At 43.7% G+C, this 22,226-nt stretch overlaps 1 protein-coding gene across 3 annotated transcripts in view; it reads left to right on the forward strand.

Moving 5' to 3' along the window:
- The first annotated feature begins 280 nt into the window (after window positions 1–280).
- Window positions 281–22,226, forward strand: part of LOC129824390 (methylenetetrahydrofolate reductase (NADPH)-like) — a 29,956-nt gene continuing 8,010 nt past the window's right edge. Inside the window, exons 1-6 of one of the 3 annotated variants that reach the window (XM_055883998.1) lie at window positions 281–526; window positions 8,582–8,833; window positions 9,884–10,122; window positions 19,768–19,878; window positions 20,130–20,323; window positions 20,540–20,790. In XM_055883998.1, the coding sequence (XP_055739973.1) occupies window positions 8,586–8,833; window positions 9,884–10,122; window positions 19,768–19,878; window positions 20,130–20,323; window positions 20,540–20,790 (1,043 nt within the window). In that variant the 5' untranslated portion in view covers window positions 281–526; window positions 8,582–8,585. The remainder of the gene's footprint in view (window positions 527–8,581; window positions 8,834–9,883; window positions 10,123–19,767; window positions 19,879–20,129; window positions 20,324–20,539; window positions 20,791–22,226) is intronic. The other 2 variants (XM_055883989.1, XM_055884007.1) reach the window with 2 other exon arrangements.

Genomic DNA, 22,226 nt, shown 5'->3' on the forward strand with positions numbered 1-22,226 from the left:
AATGTTATAATCTAATCTACGTTCAGATTATTACTGGAATGTAAGGCTTTTATGAATGTCCTTTATTAGAATGTTTGTGTCAATAACACCAATCAACTACATTATAGCTAAAATTCAACCAGTAAAAATACATACCATAGTTAAGGCTAGGGTTAGGGTATGGACGTCCCAAGGATCCCGAATTGCACTGGGTTGCACTGCACACAACATATAGGCATAGAAGCACATTCCGGAGGGGTGTGCGGCGGGAGAGGGGAGAAAACGCTTTGCCGGGGACCGCAGCAAGGCAAATTGGTGCTGTTACGTCGTCGCGGAAACGGCTAAACGTAATCTAGCGACAAATCAAGGAGCCAATAGTAGATCTCACTGAAAAATATTTGGCAATACTGTTGAAAAATTCATTCTGGGGACGGGACGGACATAAATGAGCAGTTCCACGTTGTAGCTACTCACATCGTGGAGGCGAACCTGGGGGAATAGCTACATAGAATTTGCGAAAGAATTGAGAGAAACAGGTAGGCTAACGGTAGCTATGCATTTTCTGTATTTTTTTGTTTGCATTTTTGCCCAGGATAGCTATCCAAACTTCTCTTTGTAGCTGATTTGTTTCTTCTGTTCAGTGGCAAGCTAGCAAGATAGTTCTTATTAAGGTAAATTAGAGACATAACGTTAAGTGTACAAGCATGTGAAGTATGATTTGCACATGTAAAATATGAGTTGCACCTATATAATCAGTTTTGTAGTGGCAAAAAATATTAGCAAACATTTAACTTATTTTGAGAATAAATGCAACAACACTTTCAAGCAATGGTCACTACTTTTTTTTCTGCAGTAACGTTAAGGAATTTTCAGATCTGCTGAGCACAAACTTGAACCTTGTGAAAATTCTGTGAAACTTCCTGCGCGCGTTTACTGTGAGCGCAGAGGCTGTACCCGCTTTAACTTAGTTTTAACAGTGGCCAAGTAGGCTACTGTGGCTATTTGATCATAATGTAGGCCTACCAGAGTGGCCGACCATAAAAAAAAAACAATGATGAAAATGCATCCCATAGCATTTTAACATGTAAATGGCTGTTCAATCATTCAGCCTACAGTAGTCGTCAATGTGTGGCGTTCGATGTAGGTCCACATTCCATAAGAAATTTGAGAAAAAAACTAAACATGCAGGGTTTAACATTAACCTGTTTATCAACTTGTCCTTCAGACAAGGAGGTGACTGAAAAGGATGTTTGGTTCAAGAAGCCACTTTACAAAATAAAACACATTATTTTCCCAATACAATTACAGAGAATCAGACAAATGGTGCTACCCTCAGGCTATTAGCTACTTAGCTTATTCAAGCCTGTCTCAAAATACAACACTGCCCCTTTAAGACAAAAGCTCTATACTTGACTGGCTATTCAAAAATGTCTAGAAATGTACACGTGTTGTGGTCTTGTAGGAAGCAATCACTCCCCTATTACTGACTACAAATATACTATAACTGGGCTAATAACTCACTAGGGAAGGATAAGAACAAAATGTGCACACGTGGTTACATGCGGCTCTTGTTTTGATCTCAAAACAAGCACATCTACTAAGAACCACAGTTGTAAGTTCAAAGTAAAGGGCACAGATCCATATATGGCAATGGTCTATTTGCATATAGGTCTACTGCAGATTGGTAATGCTGACCGGTCTGTGTAGAGTATGTGCTGAATCAAAACTACATTTGCCGATGTCAAATCTGTTTTGGCACTAATTTAGCGACTAACCTGTGGCGAAAGTTTTGTAGCGGTAAAAAAATAAATAAATAAGCAAGCAGCAGATTTGATGTAAGTTCTCTATGTCAATTAATGGAAAAGTTGTAGGCAGATTGCTGTATTTTCTGGAACAAAAGGTCCTAAGTCTATACCAGAGTGGATTCAGAAAAGGACTACCCTTAATGCATTGGTTACAGTTAGTACTGAGTTGACCAAAGCTTTGGCAAGGAAGGAAGTGATGTCAATAGTATAGTTGGACATTGAAAAAGCATCTGATACAATGTGGTGGGAAGGTCTACTGATGAAATGGAAAGGGTATTAGTGGGGGAATGGACAACTGGATTATGGATTTCTTGTTTGACTGAACCTTCCAGGTCAGGGTTGGATCAGATTTAATAAGAGAATAAGAGGTGGAAAATGGAACTCCACAAGGTAGTGCTATTAGTCCTATCTTGTTCACATGGATGATTGATGATACTGTATCTTTGGGGATATCGGACAGGGTATAGGGGCGGCCTTAAATGCAGATGGTGGTGCCATTTTGGAAAAGAGGGAGAAATATTCCTTATGTAATAGAGAAAATGCAAGGTGCTGTTGTAGCAGTAAAATAATGGTCCTTATCATGGCGTTTCAAGTTATCTGTGTATCTATATCTTTCCAGATGTTGTTTGCTAACAAAAAGAGGAAGGAAGATGTCAGTGTTCGATAATATGGAGAACGAATGGAAAGGGTAACAGAATTGAAGTATTTGGGGCTATGGTTTGATGAAAAGCTTACAAAAGCTTACGTTATATTACCTGTATTGAGACTAAAGGGAAGAAGGTATTACATCTTATGAGGACAATAGTTGGGTTGATTGGGGGGCAGATAGGCAGTCTTTACTGAATATTTATTGTACTTTGATGAGATCGTCCGTAGATTATGGGCGCTTTGAATATGGTTCTGCTGCTTTTACGTCGCTGTTGTGCCTCGATAGGATGCAAGCAAGGGCACTCAGGATGTGCGCTGGTACATTTTAGAACTACACCGTTTGAGGCTTTACAAGTAGATACTGGGGAAATGCCTCTATCCCTTAGATGAGTTAAGCTAGCCCTGGCATACTGGGCAAGACTGAAGTGTAGATCATGCTGCACTGACAGTATTGGAAGACTGCTGGGAATAATGAACGATATCAAAAGAGGTGTTTTGGCCCAGAGATTGGGAAAAGAGTTGATGAATATGGACTCAGGGACCTTGTTATAGGGCCATCTGTAGCAATAGGAAATGTGCCACTGTGGTTTTATACAAGACCACATGTTGATCTACTGTAAGCCTGATCGAAGAAAATAAACAGTGGTGTGAAGAAGATAGTGTAGGAACAGTAGTGGATCAATATGTTAGTATTCAGATTGATTCTTGCCTTGATGGTTCAAAGGATCCCATGAACGGTAAGACTGCAAGTGTGTTTATTCCTGAGTTGGATGTTAATCTATGCTGGAGACTATCAAATTATCTATCTGTATATTCAACAGAAATGCTTGCAATAATTGTTGGATTGCAATAGGAGGTGCAACCAGGAAGAGTATTAATATTTTGGGACTCTGCGTCAGTTCCTGTAGTTTAAGATCTGGTAAGTCAGAACGTGAGGATTTATGGTTAAAAAATAATGATGCTGTTGGGCTTACAAATAAATGGTATTACAATTAAGTTCTGTTGGATTCTGGCGAATACAGTTTATGGAAATTATATAGTAGATATAATAGCAAAAAAAATCAGGGAAAATAATATTGTGGATATACAGGTGCAGTTGGGTAGAGGGGAAATTGAAACATTGATTCGGAAAAATGTATTAGATTGCTGGCAGAGATAATGGGATAAAAGTAGTAAGGGCTGACTTTTCTATAGTACAAGGAAATCTGTACGGGAGATGGTGTCATAATGGGAACAGAAGGGAGGAAGTTATGTTGTGCAGGATGAGATATGGGCATATGGGATTGAATTCCTCTAAAATTCATAGGGAAACATGGTACTGGAATGTGTAATGGCTGAATGGTAGAGGAAACGGTTGATCGTGTATTATTATTTTGTGAAATGTATGATGTAGAAAGGGAGAGGTTGTTTGATAGGGTCAGAGGTTTGATGGAATGGGAATTATGTGGTATTTTGGATGGGAATGATGGTAGTAGTGAGGTTTGTAGGGAATTATTTTATTCAGGGTTAGTTAGGTTGTGACCGGCCTCACACTCCAGTACAGTAGGTGGCGGTGTATGCACCTGTCAGTTGGTTGCGATCTGCCAATAAAAATGTAAAGCAGCAGCAGAGAAAAATAAGAGAGCTCTGGTGGGCGGGCATATTCTTCTGACCAATAAGGTGAGGTGTTGTCATTCTGGAATGTGCTTTCAAACAGGGTGCCAGGGTTCTGGTCTGGAAGCACGTTTTCCACTGTGCTAATATGGATAAAATGTGTTAAAATTACTAAATGATATTAACAGAATTTGAAAGCTACAGAAAGGCATTGCCTCTTCTCAATCGAAATAACATGGCTGGTTACCTAGCTAGCATTTGAGCGTTCTGGCTAGCCTGTATCTAGTGGTTCTTTACATTGTGTAACAGAGCAATTGGTCTAGCTATGTACTTTTCAAATGCTTGAGACTAACATTAGTTTAGGAAATAATTGTTTGCTGTGTTTATTTGGTGTGTAGACAGTTGGTTGGCTTTGCTAGGTAGCAAGCTGAGATCTATGCTCAAGTTGGCTAACATTAGCTAGCTTGCTAATGATGTTTTGAAGAGAAAAGGCTAGCTCCCTGTAGAATCAAGACGAGTGGATGGGAAAGAAGATTAAATGTGCAGTTGCTTCAATTTGGATGTTGCAGTGCCCAGACGAGATGAGAGCAAACCGCTACACCTATGTAAAAAAAAATATTAGATACCTAGATGTCAATGTCAAACCAAAAAATGTCTATCATTGTAATTGGCTTGCTATTAGAGCTGCATTTCCTGTAAATGTGATCTCTCACCCAAAGCAGGCTTTTCTCCTCCTCGCTGGTCTGCAGATGCATGACTACATGATCATGTTGGGGCTGTAACATTTAATGGACATTGCACTACAACAACAACTAGCTAGCTATGTCAGATACATTTTCAGGAAAAGCAGCTCATATAGCAAGCCAATAAAATGTATATCATTGCATTTGTGCTTGGTGGTTTGAGTCTTTGAATATTTTTAGGGCCTTTGTCTGACACCGCCTGGTATAGAGGTCCTGGATGGCAAGGAGTATGGCCCCAGTGATGTACTGGGCAGTACGCACTACCCTCTGTAGTGCCTTGCAGTCGAATGCTGAGCAGTTGCCAAACCAAGCGGTGATGCAGCCAGTCAAGATGCTCTCAATGGTGCAGCTGTAGAACTTTTTGAGGATAAGAGGGCCCATGCCAAATATTTTCAGCCTCCTGGGGGGGTAGGGGCATTGTCAGCTGTGCTGGTGTTTAGATCATAATAGTTCCTTAGTGATGTGGACACCAAGGAACATGAAGCTCTTGACCTTCTCTACTACAGCCCTGTCGAGGTGAATTTCGGCATGTTCGACCCTCCATTTCCTGTAGTCCATGATAAACACCTTTTTGTCTTGCCCATGCTGAGGGAGATGTTGTTGTCCTGGTGCCAGACTACCAAGTCTCTGACCACCTTCCTAATAGGCTGTCATCATCGTCGGTGATCAGGCATGCTACCGTTGTTTTGTCGCCAAACTTAGTGATGGCGTTGGAGTTGTGCGTGGCCACACAGTCGTGGTAGGGAGTACAGGAGGGGACTGGGCACGCACTCCTGAGTGGCTCTTGTGTTGAGGGTCAGCGTGGCAGATGTGTTGTTGCCTACCCTCACCACCTGGGGGTGGCCATCAGGATGTCAAGGATCCAGTTGCAGAGGGAGGTGTCCTAAGCTTAGTGAGGAGCTTGGAGGGCACTATGGTGTTGAACGCTGAGCTATAGTCAATGAACAGTACGCTCACGTAGGTGTTCCTTTTGTCCAGGTGGGAAAGTGTGTCTGAAATGATGGTGTGAGCCATGACCAGCCTTTCAAATCATTTCATGGGTACAGATGTGAGTGCTATGGGGCGGTAGTCATTTAGACAGTTTACTGTGGCTTTCTTAGGCACAAGGACTATGGTGGTTTGCTTGAAACGTGGGTATTCCAGAATGGGTCAGAAAGAGGTTGAAAATGTCAGTGAAAATACTTGCCATCTGGTCAGCACATGCACTGCGAATGCGTCCTGGTAATCTGTCTGGCCCTGCAGCCTTGTGAATGTTGAACCTGTTTGAAAGGTCTTACTCACATCGGCTACGGAGTGCGCGATCATACAGTCGCCCGGAACAGCTGGTGCTCTCATACATGGTTCAGTGTTGCTTGCCTCGAAGTGAGCAAAGAAGGCATTGAACTCATCTGGTAGACTTGTCACTGGGCAGCTCTTGGCTGGGTTTCCCTTTTGTAAACTGTGAAAGTTTCCAAGCCTTGCCACCTCTGACGAGCGTGAGAGCCAATGTAGTAAGTTTCGATCATAGTCCTGTATTTACGCTTTGCCTGTTTTGATGGTTCGTCGTAGGGCGTAGTGGGATTTCTTATAAATGTCCGGATAGTGTCTGCTCCCTTTAAAAGCGGCAGCTCTAACATTTAACTCGGATGTTGCCTGTAATCCATGGCTTCTGGTTGGGATATGTACGTATGTTCACTATGGGAACAACGTCATCGATGCACTTATTAATGAAGCCGGTGACAGTTGTGGTAGACTACTCAATTCCGTCGGATGAATCCCAGAACATATTCCAGTCTGCGCGAGCAAAACAGTCCTGTAGCTTGGCATCCGCTTCATCTGACCACTTCCGTATTGAGCATGTCACTGGTACTTCCTGTTTTGAGTTTTTGCTTGTAAGCAGGAATAAGGACTATAGAGTTATGGTCCGATTTGCCAAATGGAGGGTAGGGAAGAGCTTTGTGTTGCGTAAAGGTGATCTAGAGATTTTTCTACTCTAGTTGCACAGGTGGCATGCTGATAAAACAGGTGTTTTCCTGCATTAAAATCTCCAGCCACCAGGTGCACCGCCTCTGGATGAGCATTTTCTTGTTCGCTTATGGCCCTATACAGCTCGTTGAGTGCAGTCTTAGTGGCAGCATTGGTTGGCGGTGGTAAATAGACAGCTACGAAAAATACAGAAACTCAATTATTAAATAGTATGGTCTACAGTTTATCATAAGGTATTCCAACTCAGGCGAGCAGAACCTTGAGACTTCCTTAATATTAGAGATTGCGCACCAGCTGTTGTTAATAAAGAGACCCCCACCACCACCCCGGATCTTACTGTTCTCTTACATTCTGTCCTGCTAATGCATAGAAAGAAACAGCTAGATTTACAGGTGAAGTCGGAAGTTTACATACACTTAGGTTGGAGTCATTAAAACTCGTTTATCAACCACTCCACAGATTTCTTGTGAACAAACGATAGTTTTGGCAAGTTGGTTAGAACATGTACTTTGTGCATGACACAAGTAATTTTTCCAACAGTTGTTTACAGACAGATTATTTCACTTGTAATTCACTGTATCACAATTCCAGTGGGTCAGAAGTTTACGTCCTATTTGGAGAAATGTCCTCTGGTCTGAGGAAACAAAAATAGAACTGTTTGGCCATAATGACCATCGTTATGTTTGGAGGAAAAAGGGGGAGGCTTGCAAGCCGAAGAACACCATCCCAACCGTCAAGCACGGGGGTGGCAGCATCATGTTGTGGGGGTGCTTTGCTGCAGGAGGGACTGGTGCACGGAGGCCTACAAACCTGACTCAGTTACACCAGCGCTGTCAGGAGGAATGGGCCAAAATTCACCAAACTTCTTGTGGGAGGTGACCTAAAACGTTTGACCAAAGTTAAACAATTTAAAGGCAATGCTACCAAATACTAATTGAGTGTATGGAAACTTCTGACCTACTGGGATTGTGATGAAATAAATAAAAGCTGAAATAAATCATTCTCTATACTATTATTCTGACATTTCACATTCTTAAAATAAAGTGGTGATCCTAACTGACCTAAGACAGGGAATTTTTACTGGGATTAAATGTCAGGAAGTGTGAAAAACTGAGTTTAAATGTATTTGGCTAAGGTGTATGTAAACTTCAACTGTATATTATCCATATGCTTGTTCAGCCATGACTCAGAGAAACATATAGGTATATTACAGTTCTTAATGTCCTGTTGATAGGATGGTCTCATTCGGAGCTTGTCCAGTTTAGTCTCCAGTGATTTCACTTTCACCAATAGAACAGAGGGTAGAAGCGATTTTATTATTTCACCGCCATAGTCACACTGGGGTGCCCACATGCCAGCCTCTATAGCGCCTTCTACGAGTGTCTGGGATTCGGGCCTGGTCCGGGATAATCAATATGTCTTTCGCCTCCGACTCATTGAAGTAGAAGTCCTCGTCCAAATGAGGTTAGTGATAGCTGTTCTGATGTCCAGAAACTATTTTTGGTCATAGGAAACAATGGTGGAAACTTTATGTACAAAGAAAATTAAGATCAGCATTTATTCTCAAAATAAGTTACATTTTTGCAACTACAAAACTGATTATACAGGTACAACTCATATTTTACATGTGCAAATCATATATTCTTGTACACTTGTCTCTAATTTACCTACATACATTCTGTTCAACAACAGCTAGCTAGCAAGCAGTGTTGAATGCTGGCTAGCATGTCTTTCACGTTTTCACCAGGAATGCCCATTTGTGTGTTTGTGTGAGAGAGAGAGAGAGAGAACTTCAGTTTTAGCACACTCAGGACAGTTTGGGAGTCAAACATTGTTTTTATTCTGCAGCAGCATGGTGAATAATGTGCAGCGAGTCGATGACACCTGGCGAACATGCACCAAAAGCGACTCGAGTGGCACGAGCAGCGGCGGCGAGAGTTCCAAGGAGAGCTCTCGCTCCTCGACACCTGTGCTGGCTGCCTACCGCACGGAAAGGCTACGGGACAAGATGCGCCGGCGGACAGAGTCAGGCGACCACTGGTTTTCCCTAGAGTTCTTCCCGCCTCGTACTGCCAGTGGGGCTGTCAATCTCGTCTCTAGGTCTGTAGCTTAAACTAATTTGCCGTTGGCTTGTTCTAGCTAGTAACTCAAAACGAGGTCAGAGTTTGACATTAGCAGCTAGCTGCACTAGGAACGGACAGGGTTCCTGTGTAGATTAAGACACAGCGGAGCCCGTGCGAGATATGGCTTGGAAAATGTACCTCGATCCAGGGATGAGAAATGCATGTACTGCGAATTGTCCCATTATCCCAACTGTTACACCGAGAAGATTGTATAACTGATAGTTTTTAGCAGTTGTTCAATATTCTCTGTAACAGTTGGGATAATGGGACAATTTCAGAGTACACCGTATTTCTCATTCCTGGATTGAGGTACGTTTTCCGAGCCATATCTTGCGCCGGCTCCACGTTGTCTTAATCTACACAGGAAGCCTGTCCGTTCCTAGTGCAGCTGTAAGCAAGTGGTTTGGATCTGCTCGCTATACTGCTAACTAACTACTTACTTTTAGCACCACTAGTATTTACACACTAGCATTGCTAGAAATTAGCTTGCAAAAAAACGGAATAGTCTGCCGGAATAGTTTACTTACTCTCCCGATTTGTCCGTAGGATTGGTCCTTATGCAGGAGGGAAATTGAGAAAAAACATCTAATAGAACATACATTAAACAGACTTTCCAAACGTGGGTCTGTTGTAAGTGTAGAGAAATTGGGTCTACATCATGAATGTGTGCCATACATGCACAAAAAAAACAAGGATTTGTGAGGGACTTTTATTTTGACATGAGGTAAGCAGAGAGGATTTGACCTAGCTGAGGCGCTGCTGCATGCATCGACAACAGATCCACGTTTGGAAATTCTGTTTAATTATATGCTAAAAATACATGTTTTTTTTTTCTTCTCAAATTCATGCATAAGGACCAAGCCTACGGACAATCGACATTTTGAAATGGAAATGTATTGAACTTCTGGTGGACTATTCCGTTTTTTTTGCCAGCCAATTCCCAGCAACTCTAGTAACGTGTAAATACTAGTTGCTAAAAGCAGCTACTAACTAGCCACATCTTCTCTCTCCCATTTTTCCCATTCAGATTTGATCGCATGGGCTCTGGGGGGCCCCTGTTCATAGATGTTACCTGGCATCCGGCGGGGGACCCAGGTTCGGACAAGGAGACCTCCTCTATGATGATTGCCAGCACAGCGGTCAACTACTGTGGCCTGGAGAGCGTCCTGCACCTGACCTGCTGCAACCAGACCAAAGAAAAGATCACTGGGTACCTGAGCAAAGCCAAACACCTTGGCCTGAAGAACATCATGGCTCTAAGAGGAGGTAGGGCCACATCGAGTAGGGTGACGTTGCACAGGTCTAAGGGCAGTTGTCATATTTTCCTCTTAGCGGTTAAGGTTAGAATTTGGGTAGGGTGAGCTGATCCTAGATCTTAGGGACAACCCTGCTCTTCTACCCAGAGCATGGTTAGTCTATTGTAGGAGTGTTTGTGTGTGCGCTTTGGTATTGTATTCCAATAGCCTGAGGGTCTGCCTGATATTTTTTTTAAATGAAGTGAATTCCTGTGCACATGTGCAAAAATGTTTGTTCATATTGCTGCTCATGGCCATGTCATATCGCTCACAATTACAGCCTCCTGCATCGCTCTCACTGCAATTGTTTTGGTTCACATTGTGGCTTGTGGTAAAATCATATCGTTGAGTCTCAGTTTAACCCTTATTTATCCAGATTTTTCTCATTGAGAAGAAGCGTTTTTCAAGAGGGACATGGACACTACACTACCCGTCAACAGTTTTAGAACACCCACTCATTCAAGGGTTTTTCTTTATTTTTACTATTTTCTACATTGTAGAATAATAGTGAAGATATCAAAACGATGAAATAACACCTATGGAATCATCTAGTAACCAAAAAAGTGTTACACAAATCAAAATATATTTGAGATTCTTCAAATAGCCACTCTTTGCCTTGATGACAGCTTTGCACACTCTTGGCATTCTCTTAACCAGATTCACCTGGAATGCTTTTCCAACAGTCTTGAAGGAGTTCTCACATATGCTGAGCACTTGTTGGCTGCTTTTCGTTCACTCTGCGTTCCGACTCATCCCAAACCATCTCAAATGATAGGCCCACTAAGCCCAAACCAGATGGGATGGCGTATCGCTGCAGAATGCTGTGGTAGCCATGCTGGTTAAGTGTGCCTTGAATTCTAATTAAATCACAGACAGTGTCACCAGCAAAGCACCTCCACACCATAACACCACCTCCTCCATGCTTTACGGTGGGAAATACACGTGTTCACCCACACCGCGTCTCACAAAGACACGGCGGTTGGAACCAAAAATCTCCAATTTGGACTCATCAGACCAAAGGACAGATTTCCACCGGTCTAATGTCCATTGCTCGTGTTTCTTGGCCCAAGCAAGTCTCTTCTTCTTATTGGTGTCCTTTAGTAGTGGTTTCTTTGCAGGAAATCGACCACAGAAGGACTGATTCACACAGTTTCCTCTGAACAGTTGATGTTCAGATGTGTCTGTTACTTGAACTCTGAAGCATTTATTTGGGCTGTAATTTCTGAGGCTGGAAAGTCTAATGAACTTATCTTCTGCAGCAGAGGTAACTCTGGTTCTTCCTTTCCTATGGCGGTCCCCATCAAGCGCCAGTTTCATCATCGCGCTTGATGGTTTTTGTAACTGCACTTGAAAACTTTCAAAGTATTTCAAATTTTCCGCATCGACTGACATGTCTTAAAGTAATGATGGACTGTCGTTTCTCATTGCTTATTTGAGCTGTTCTCGCCATAATATGGACTTGTTCTTTAACCAAATATGGCTATCTTCTGTATACCACCCCTACCTTGTCACAACACAACTGATTGGCTCAAACGCATTAAGATGGAAAGAAATTCCACAAATTGACTTAAGGCACACCTGTTAATTGAAATACATTCCAGGTGACTACCTCCTGAAGCTGGTTGAGATAATGCCAAGAGTGTGCAAAGCCTTCATCAAGGCAAAGGGTGGCTACTTTGAAGGATCTCAAATATAAAATATATTTTGATTTGTGTAACACTTTCTTTGGTTACTACATGATCCCATATGTGTTATTTCATCGTTTTGATGTCTTCACTATTATTCTACAATGTAGAAAATAGTACAAATAAATGAAAAACCCTTGAATGAGTAGGTGTAATAAAACTTTTGACCGGTAGTGTATACTGAGCAAAAATATAAACGCAACATGTAAAGTGTTCGTCACATGTTTTATGAGATGAAGTAAAAGATCCCAGAAATGTTCCGTATGCACAAAAAACTTATTTTGCTCAAACTTTATGCACAAATTAGTTTAAGTCCCTGTGAGTGAGCGTTTCTCATTTTCCAAGAATCTATCCACCTGACAGGTTTGACATATTTTAAGAAGCTGATTAAACAACATGGTCATTACACAGGTGCACCTTGTGCTGGGGACAATAAAAGCCCCCTCTACAATGTACAGTTTTGTCACATATCAAGTTTTGAGGGAGTGTGCAATTGGCAAGCTGACTGCAGAAATGTCCACCAGAGCTGTTGCCAGAGAATGTTCATTGTTCATTCCTCTACCATAAATGTTGTTTTAGAGAATTTGGCATAATGTCCAACTGGCCTCACAAGCGCAGACCACGTGTAACCACTCCATCTCAGGACCTCCACATCTGGCTTCTTTACCTGCAGGATCGTCTGAGACCAGCCACCTGGACAGCTGATGAAACTGGGTTTGCACAACCAAAGAATTTCTATACAATCTCAGAGAAGCTTGTCGTCCTCACCAGGGTCTTGACCTGACTGCAGTTCAGCATCGTAACCGACTTCAGTGGACAAATGCTCACCTTCGATGGCCACTGGTACGCTGGAGAAGTGTGCTCTTCACGGATAAATCCCGGTTTCAACTGTATCGGGCAGATGGCAGACAGCGTGTATTGCGATGTGTGGGTGAGCGGTTTGCTGATGTCACCGCTGTGAACAGAGTGCCCCATGGTGGCGGTCGGGTTATGGTATGGGTAGGCATAAGCTACGGACACAATTGATTTTGTCGATGGCAATTTGCATGCACAGAGATACCATGATGATGAATGATATTTATCAGATTAAATTGCGGGTGTAGCGAAATGCTGGTGTTTCTAGCTCCAACAATTTTTTTATTTAACCTTTATTTAACCAGGTAGGCAAGTTGAGAACAAGTTCTCATTTACAATTGCGATCTGGCCAAGATAAAGCAAAGCAGTTCGACACATACAACAACACAGTTACACATGGAGTAAAACAAACATACAGTCAATAATACAGTAGAAAAATAAGTCTATATACAATGTGAGCAAGTGAGGTGAGATAAGGGAGGTAAAGGCAAAAAAAGGCCATGGTGGCGAAGTAAATACAATAAAGCAAGTAAAACACTGTAATGGTAGATTTGCAGTGGAAGAATGCGCAAAGTAGAGATAGACATAATGGGGTGCAAAGGAGCAAAATAAGTAAATAAATACAGTAGAGGGAGAGGTAGTTGTTTGGGCAGAGTCTGGAAGGAGAGTTTACAGTCTAAACAGACACCTAGAATATGTGGACAACTACAATTACCTAAGTCAGAACCATCCAGAGTAGTGATGCTGGACGGGCGGGTAGGTGCAGGCAGCGATCGGTTGAAGAGCATGCATTTAGTTTTATTTGTATTTAAGAGCAATTGGAGGCTACGGAAGGAGAGTTGTATGGCATTGAAGCTCGTCTGGAGGGTTGTTAACACAGTGTCCAAAGAAGGGCCAGAAGTATACAGAATGGTGTCGTCTGCGTAGAGGTGGATCAGAGACTCACCAGCAGCAAGAGCGACATCATTGATGTATACAGAGAGAGTCGGTCCAAGAATTGAACCCTGTGGCACCCCCATAGAGACTGCCAGAGGCCCGGACAACAGGCCCTCCGATTTGACACACTGAACTCGATCAGAGAAGTAGTTGGTGAACCAGGCGAGGCAATCATTTGAGAAACCAAGGCTATCGAGTCTGCCGATGAGGATGTGGTGATTGACAGAGTCGAAAGCCATGGCCAGGTCAATGAATACGGCTGCACAGTATTGTTTCTTATCGATGGCGGTTAAGATATCGTTTAGGACCTTGTGCGTGGCTGAGGTGCACCCATGACCAGCTCTGAAACCAGATTGCATAGCGGAGAAGGTATGGTGGGATTCGAAATGGTCTGTAATCTGTTTGTTGACTTGGCTTTCGAAGACCTTAGAAAGCAGGGTAGGATAGATATCGGTCTGTAGCAATTTGGGTCAAGAGTGTCCCCCACTTTGAAGAGGGGGATGACCGCCGCTGCTTTCCAATCTTTGTGAATCTTTGGGTTGCAACAATTTCGGCAGATCATTTTAGAAAGAAAGGGTCCAGATTGTCTAGCCCGGCTGATTTGTAGGGGTCCAGATTTTGCAGCTCTTTCAGAACATCAGCTGACTGGATTTGGGAGAAGGAGAAATGGGGAAGGCTTGGGCGAGTTGCTGTGCCGTGCTGTTGACCGGGGTAGGGGTAGTCAGGTGGAAAGCATGGCCAGCCGTAGAAAAATGCTTATCGAAATTCTCAATTATGGTGGATTTATCGGTGGTGACAGTGTTTCCTATCCTCAGTGCAGTGGGCAGCTGGGAAGAGGTGTTCTTATTCTCCATGGACTTTACAGTGTCCCAGAACTTTTGAGTTTTTGTTGCAGGAAGCAAACTAATGCTTGAAAAAGCTAGCCTTGGCTTTTCTAACTGCCTGTGTATATTGGTTTCTAGCTTCCCTGAAAAGTTGCATATCACGGGGGCTGTTCAATGCTAATGCAGAACGCCATAGGATGTTTTTGTGTTGGTTAAGGGCAGTCAAGTCTGGAGAGAACCAAGGGCTATATCTGTTCTAAATTTCTTGATTGGGGCATGCTTATTTAATATGGTGAGGAAGGCATTAAAAAAAAATAACCAGGCATCCTCTACTGATGGGATGAGATCAATATCCTTCCAGGATACCCCGGCCAGGTCGATTAGAAAGGCCTGCTCGCTGAAGTGTTTCAGGGAGCGTTTGACAGTGATGAGTGGAGGTCGTTTGACCGCTGAACCATTACGGATGCAGGCAATGAGGCAGTGATCGCTGAGATCTTAGTTGAAAACAGCAGAGGTGTATTTAGAGGGCAAGTTGGTTAGGATGATATCTATGAGGGTGCCCGTGTTTACGGCTTTGGGGTGGTACCTGGTAGGTTCATTGATAAATTGTGTGAGATTGAGGGCATCAAGCTTAGATTGTAGGATGGCTGGGGTGTTAAGCATGTTCCAGTTTAGGTCGCCTAGCAGCACGGGCTCTGAAGATAGATGGGGGGCAATCAGTTTACATATGGTGTCCAGAGCACAGCTGGGGACAGAGGGTGGTCTATAGCAGGCGGCAATGGTGAGAGACTTGTTTTTAGAGAGGTGGATTTTTAAAAGTAGAAGTTCAAATTGTTTGGTTACAGACCTGGATAGTAGGACATAACTCTGCAGGCTATCTTTGCAGTAGATTGCAACACCGCCCCCTTTGGCCGTTCTAGCTTGTCTGAAAATGTTGTAGTTAAGGATGGAGATTTCAGAATTTTGGGTGGTTTTCCTAAGCCAGGATTCAGACACGGCTAGAACATCCGGGTTGGCAGAGTGTGCTAAAGCAGTGAATAAAACAAACTTAGGGAGGAGGCTTCTAATGTTAACATGCATGAAACCAAGGCTATTACGGTTACAGAAGTCATCAAAAGAGAGTGCCTGGGGAATAGGAGTGGAGCTAGGCACTGCAGGGCCTGGATTCACCTCTACATCACCAGAGGAACAGAGGAGGAGTAGGATAAGTACAGACAAAGGTATGGTAGGATGTGAATACAGTGGAGGTAAACCTAGGTATTGAGTGATGAGAGAGATATTGTCTCTAGAAACATCATTGAAACCAGGTGATGTCATCGCATGTGTGGGTGGTGGAACTGAAAGGTTGGATAAGGTATAATGAGCACGGCTAGAGGCTCTACAGTGAAATAATCCAACAAACAGCAATGGACAAGGCATATTGACATTAAGGAGAGGCATGCTTAGTCGAGTGATCATAAGGGTCCAGTGAGTAGTGAGGTTGGTTGGGGTAACGGCAATTCAGACAGCTAGCCTGGCCATCGGTAGCAAGCTAGCGTAGGATGGAGGTCTGTTTTTAGCCACCTTGTGCGTTTCCGTCGGAAGATTAGTGGGGTTCCGTGTGGTAGAGGGGATCAATCTAATTGGTAAAATAGTTATAGTGACCCAAGAAAAAATTGTCCGATAGACCTATTCCGATAGCAGCTGATAAGACCGCTAACGATTAGCGGGCCGCAGATGGGCGTTCAGGTAACGTCGTGACAGAGGGGCCAGTTGGATAACTCTCTCGGGCAGATAACGTCGGTAGTCCAGTCGTGAAGGCCCGGTGGGGCTCCGCATCGGCAGTAAAACGGGTCCGGATAGGTGATTGTAGCCCAGGAGTGGCTGATGGAACTCTTCAGCTGGCTAGCTCCGGAATAATTGATGTTTGCTCCGGGACCGACGTAAGCCAATAGCCACTCGGATAGCAGCTAGCTAGCTGCGAGATCCAGGTGTAAATGTCCAGAGCTTGCGGTTACAATCCGGGGATATGAAGAGAAAATAGGTCTGGTATGCTCTGGTCTGAGTCGCGTTGTACAAAACTGGCAATAGCTTTTCGAGCTAAAGGATAGCTGATGACCACAAACCGTGGTTAGCTGAATACTAACGTTAGCCAGTAAACTTGCTAGCTTCTGGCTAGCTTCTATTGTGGATTTCATATTTGAGGTAAATAATACTTTTTTAAATTTAAATTGGCGAGGCGGGTTACAGGAGAGTGTTTTGAAGTTGAGTTTTTGGAAAATAAAATATGAAAGATGTAAATATATATATATATATATACACGGGACACGACAAGATGAGGACAAAGGACGTCTGACTGCTATGCCATCTTGATATCATAAACAATGCAGAGGTATCTAACAATTCACAACAACGCACATCTAAAGTGGCATTGACTGAAATAGAGTAGAATACAGTATATACATATGAGATGAGTAAAGCAGTTTGTTAACATTATTAAAGTGGCCATTGATTCCATGTCTATGTATATAAGGCAGCAGCCTCTAAGGTGCAGGGTTGAGTAGCCGGGTCGTAGCTGGTTAGTGATGGCTATTTAAGAGTCTGATGGCCTTGAGATTGAAGCTGTTTTTCAGTCTCTCTGTCCCAGCTTTGATGCACCTTTACTGACCTCGTGTTCTGGATAATGTTTGGCCTTCCTGTGACATCGGGTGCTGTAGGTGTCCTCGAGGGCAGTCAGTGTGGCCCCAGTGATGTGTTGTGCAGACTGTACCACCCTCTGGAGAGCCCTGTTGTGCCTTCTTCACCACACTGTCTGTGTGGGTGGACCATTTCAGATTGTCAGTGATATGTACGCTGAGGAACCTTCTCCCCTGCGGTCCCGTCAGTGTGAATAGGGGTGTGCTCCCTCTGCTGTTTCCTGAAGTCCACGATCAGCTTGTTTGTTTTGTTGATGTTGAGGGAGAGGTTATTTTCCTGGCGCCTCTCCGCTAGGGCCCTCACCTCGTGCCTGTAGGCTGTCTCGTCATTGTTGGTTTTCAATTATGCTACTGTTGTGTCATCTGCAAACTTGAAGATTGAGTTGGAGATGTGCGTGGCCACACAGTCATGGGTGAACAGGGGGTACAGGAGGGGGATGAGCACGCCCCTGTGTTGAGTATCAGCAAAGTGGAGGTGTTGTTTCCTACTTTCACCACCTGGGGGCAGCCCGTCAGGAGTTCTAGGACCCAGTTGCAAAGGGTTGGGTTCAGACCCAGGGCCCTGCGCTTAATGATGAGCTTGGAGGATACTATGGTATTGAATGCTTAGCTATAGTCAATGAACAGGATTCTGACGTCGGTATTCCTCTTGTCCAGATGGGATAGGGCAGTGTAATAGCGATTCCATCGTCTGTGGATCTATTGGGGCGGTAAGCAAATTGAAGTGGGTCTAGGGTATCGGATAAGGTAGAGGTGATATGATCCTTAACTAGCCTCTCAATGCACTTCATGATGACAGAAGTGAGTGCTACAGGGTGATGGTCATTTAGTTACCTTTGCTTTCTTGGGTACAGGAACTAAGATGGACATCTTGAAGCAAGTGGGGACAGACAGCAGACTGGTATAGGGAGAGATTGAATATGTCCGTTAACACTTGATCTAGCTGGTCTGCGCATGCTCTGGGGACGCGGCTAGGGATGCCGTCTGGGCCGGCAGCCTTGCGAAGGTTAACCCGCTTAAATGTCTTACTCACGTCAGCCACAGAGAATGAGAGCCCACTGTCCTTGGTAGCGGTTGCGTCGGTGGCACTGTGTTATCCTCGAAGTGGGCGAAGAAGGTGTTTAGCTTGTCCGGGAGCGGACACGTTGGTGTCCGCGACGTGGCTGGTTTTCCCTTTCAGTTTTGCGCGAATGCTGCCATCTATCCACGTGTCTGGTTTGGGTAGGTTTTAATAGACACCGTGGGAGCAACATCCCCTATACAGTTGCTTATGAACTCAGTCACTGTGTCTGTGTAAATGTCAATATTATTCTCTGAGGCTACCCGGAACATATCCCAGTCCGCGTGATCAATATAATCTTAAAGCATTGATTCCAATTGGTCAAACCAGCGTTGAATAGACCTTAGCACGGGTACCTACTGTTTGAGTTTCTGCCTATAGGAAGGGAGGAGCAAAATAGTCGTGATCTGATTTACCGAAGGGAGGTCGGGGGAGGGCCTTGTAAGCATCTCGAGGGTTTTTCCTAAGCGAGTACTGCAGTCCATGTGTTTGATAGAACTTCGGTAGTATTTTCCTCAAATTTGCTTTGTTAAAATCCCCAGATACAATAAATGCGGCCTCAGAATATGTGGTTTGCATAAAGTCCAGTGTAGTTCCTTGAGGGTCGTTGGGAGTATCGGCTTAAGGGGGAATATACACAGCTTTAACTAACCAAAGACAACTATTTTGGGAGGAAATGGAGTCGGAATTTAATTGAGGTATTCTAGGTCGGGTGAGCAAAAGGACTTGAGGGTCTGTATGTTATCACAATCACACTATGAGTGGTTAATCATGAAACATACATCCCCGCCCTTCTTCTTCCCGGAGAGTTCTTTATTCCTGTCTGCGCGGTGAACTGAGAACCCAGCTGGCTGTTACGGTCCCTGAAGTCTCTCTGGAAGGAGATCCTCGCCCTGAGCTTGTCTACTTTATTGTCCAGAGACTGAACATTAGCGAGTAATATACTAGGAAGCGGTGGATGGTGTGCCCGCCTCCTGAGTGGGACTAGAAGTCCACTCCGAATACTTCTTCTCCGCTGGCGGCGTCTTGGAGCAGCCTCTGGGAAAAGTTAATTGCCCTGGGGGGTCTGAACAAAGGATCCAATTCAGCAAAGTTGTATTCCTCGTCGTAATGCTGGTGAGTTACCACCACTCTGATATTCAAACGTTATTTCTGGTTGTATGTAATAACACAAACATTCTGGGCTAATAATGTAAGAAATAACACACAAAAAACGAAATACTGCGAAGTTGCTTAGGAGCTAGAAGTAGAGCTGCCATGTCTGTCGGCGCCAACTTACCATAACCATACCATTAACGAGGCAAATGGTGGACACACCAGATGGACTGGTTTTCTGATCCAAAAAATATACTATTTTTTTAAGGTTTAACTTTGACCAACAGATGCATATCTGTATTCCCAGTCATGTGAAATCTTAGATTAGGGCCTAATGAATGTATTTCAATTGACTGATTTCACCGAACTGTAACTTAGTAAAATATTTGAAATTGTTGCATCTTGCGTTTTTATATTTTTAAGTGGAGCTACGTCTTATTGTGACAAATTCCCTTTGAACACCATGTTTTCCTGATCTCTTTATAGATCCCGTAGGGGCTGACTGGGAAGAGGAAGAAGGGGGCTTCAACTACGCCACAGACCTGGTCAAACACATCCGCTGCGAGTTTGATGACTACTTTGACATCTGTGTGGCTGGTATGATTGATGCAAAATTACGTATTTTTCTTTTCTTTTTTTTCTTTTTACAAAGCTTCAGCATATTGTCATTTTATAGTAATGTATCCTTTCATCAGGTTATTTGTGGAGGACTTTAAAGTAGGCTGTTCTACCTACTTATACGATGTGAGCATTTTATCTCCCGTAAAGCCATTTAGTCCTTCAAGTTGTTGGTAAAATGTGACCTGTACACACACACACTGCACATTAAAACTCATGTATTGTGGCAGGCTACCCTACTGGCCACCCAGAGGCAGAGGGCTACGATGAGGACCTGAGACACCTGAAGGAGAAAGTGGACGCCGGTGCAGACTTCATCATCACCCAGCTCTTCTTCCGGGCCGACACCTTCCTCAAGTTTGTCAGAGATTGCAGGGCCATAGGGATCACCTGCCCCATCCTACCAGGCATCTTCCCTATCCAGGTACTAAGGCCGGGACGATACCAAAACGAGACATTATTCATCGGACAAGGGGACATTTTCCCATAAGGGGCAGTATATATTTGGAGTGCCTGGTGGGTGGGGTTTGCTTAATTTTAAAAAGGCAAGCTCAACCAAGCACAGCTAAAGTATTTGAAATGATTTTCTAAAGTATTTGTATGTTTTGTTTTGTGTGTTATCATTCCTCCTTTCCTCCAGGGCTACCAATCTCTAAGGCAGCTGGTGAAGTTGTCTAAGCTGGAGGTGCCTGAGGAGATCATGCGGGTCATCGAGCCCATCAAGGACAACGACGCAGCCATCCGCAACTATGGCATTGAGCAGACCGTGGGCATGTGCCGCGTGCTCCTGGAGAGCGGCGAGGTGCCGGGCCTCCACTTCTACACGCTGAACCGCGAGGTGGCCACCATAGAGGTTCTGCGGCAGCTGGGCCTCTGGATCGAGGACCCCAGGTTGGTTGTCTAAACCCGGACCACCCACCACACCATACCTGGGTCCAAATAGGATTGTTTTTTCTTTCAAACACTTCAGGTTGTTTGCTTGGTATAGCTGAGATAGTATTTGAAGAATAATGAAATGTAAAGTTACTACCGTAATCCTGGTTCTCGGACAATATGAGTGAGATATATCACATATGGGGATTCGTTTAGGATCGCCTACTTGAATGAGGCGAGACCCTCACCTTTCTAAAAGGACGACTGCACTTCCTGATTTGGCCTCGTTTTTCAAATTTGCATCATTCATTTTCTCATTAAATGCTTTCAATATTTGTATATGAAATTCTACAATTTGTAATTGATTTGAGGTTTTTAAGTCAATTTGGAGGAGTTTTTATATATTGTCCCTTGTACATTGTGAAATTTACCAATGGTCCCTAACTACCCCCATAGGGTTTCCAAAGTCGACCCAAATTAACCACGAACATTGCGTTTGGGTCACATGCACCTGTACTCCAAATTGATGATTACTGCCAGCTGTGGGCAGGATTGAAACAAACCCAACCTTCATTTACTTTGTGATGCAGTCATAAAATTCTGTTTCTGACGAGACAGACTTTATAACAAGAATGATCGTATTTACACTCTAGTCAATTTTGACAGTATAATCAAATGTTTCTGACTCACCGACCATAAGCTGTTTCCTAAATGTGAAGTTGGTTTTTAGGGGCAGTTGCTCTTTAAAAGGAGCCACTCCCGCCCTCTACTTATTCTCAAGCATGCTTCTCTTCCTCACGCCCTTGCGAGCAGGGGAATGCGGTGATGCATCTTACTCATATTATCAGAGGACCAGGTTACGCAAGTAACATTAAGTTCTCTTTCAAATACTAATTTCCATGTATCACATATGGGGATATGGCCAACTCCCCTATCGCAAAAAACATGCTGTCCGAAGCCAGGGTAGGCCCAACATCACCAACCCTCAGAGGTCCCGTTACTGAGAGTACACACCAAGAAGGTGCAGAAACAACCCATTGGGAAGAACCTCGTAACAAAGTGAGGTGAAGCCCAATACGTGGCTTTTAAAATCTCAGTTCAATGAAATACACTATATGCAAAAGTATGATTTAAAAAGATTTGGATATTTCAGCCACACCCGTTGCTGACAGGTGTATAAAATCAAGACATTGGCAGTAGAATGGCCTTACGGAAGAGCTCAGTGATTTTCAACGTAGCACTGTCATAGGATTTTACCTTGCCAACAAGTAAGTTGATAAAATATATGCCCTGCTAGAACTGCCCCGGTCAACTGTAAGTGCTGTTATTGTGAAGTGGAAACGTCAAGGAGCAACAACGGCTCAGCCGTGAAGTGGTAGCCAACACAAGCTCACAGAACGGGACCGCCGAGTGCTGAAGCGCATAGCGGGTAAAAAGTGCAACACTCACTACCG

The sequence above is a fragment of the Salvelinus fontinalis genome, chromosome 2, assembly GCF_029448725.1.
Source record: "Salvelinus fontinalis isolate EN_2023a chromosome 2, ASM2944872v1, whole genome shotgun sequence".
In the NCBI taxonomy this organism is placed as follows: Eukaryota; Metazoa; Chordata; class Actinopteri; order Salmoniformes; family Salmonidae; genus Salvelinus; species Salvelinus fontinalis.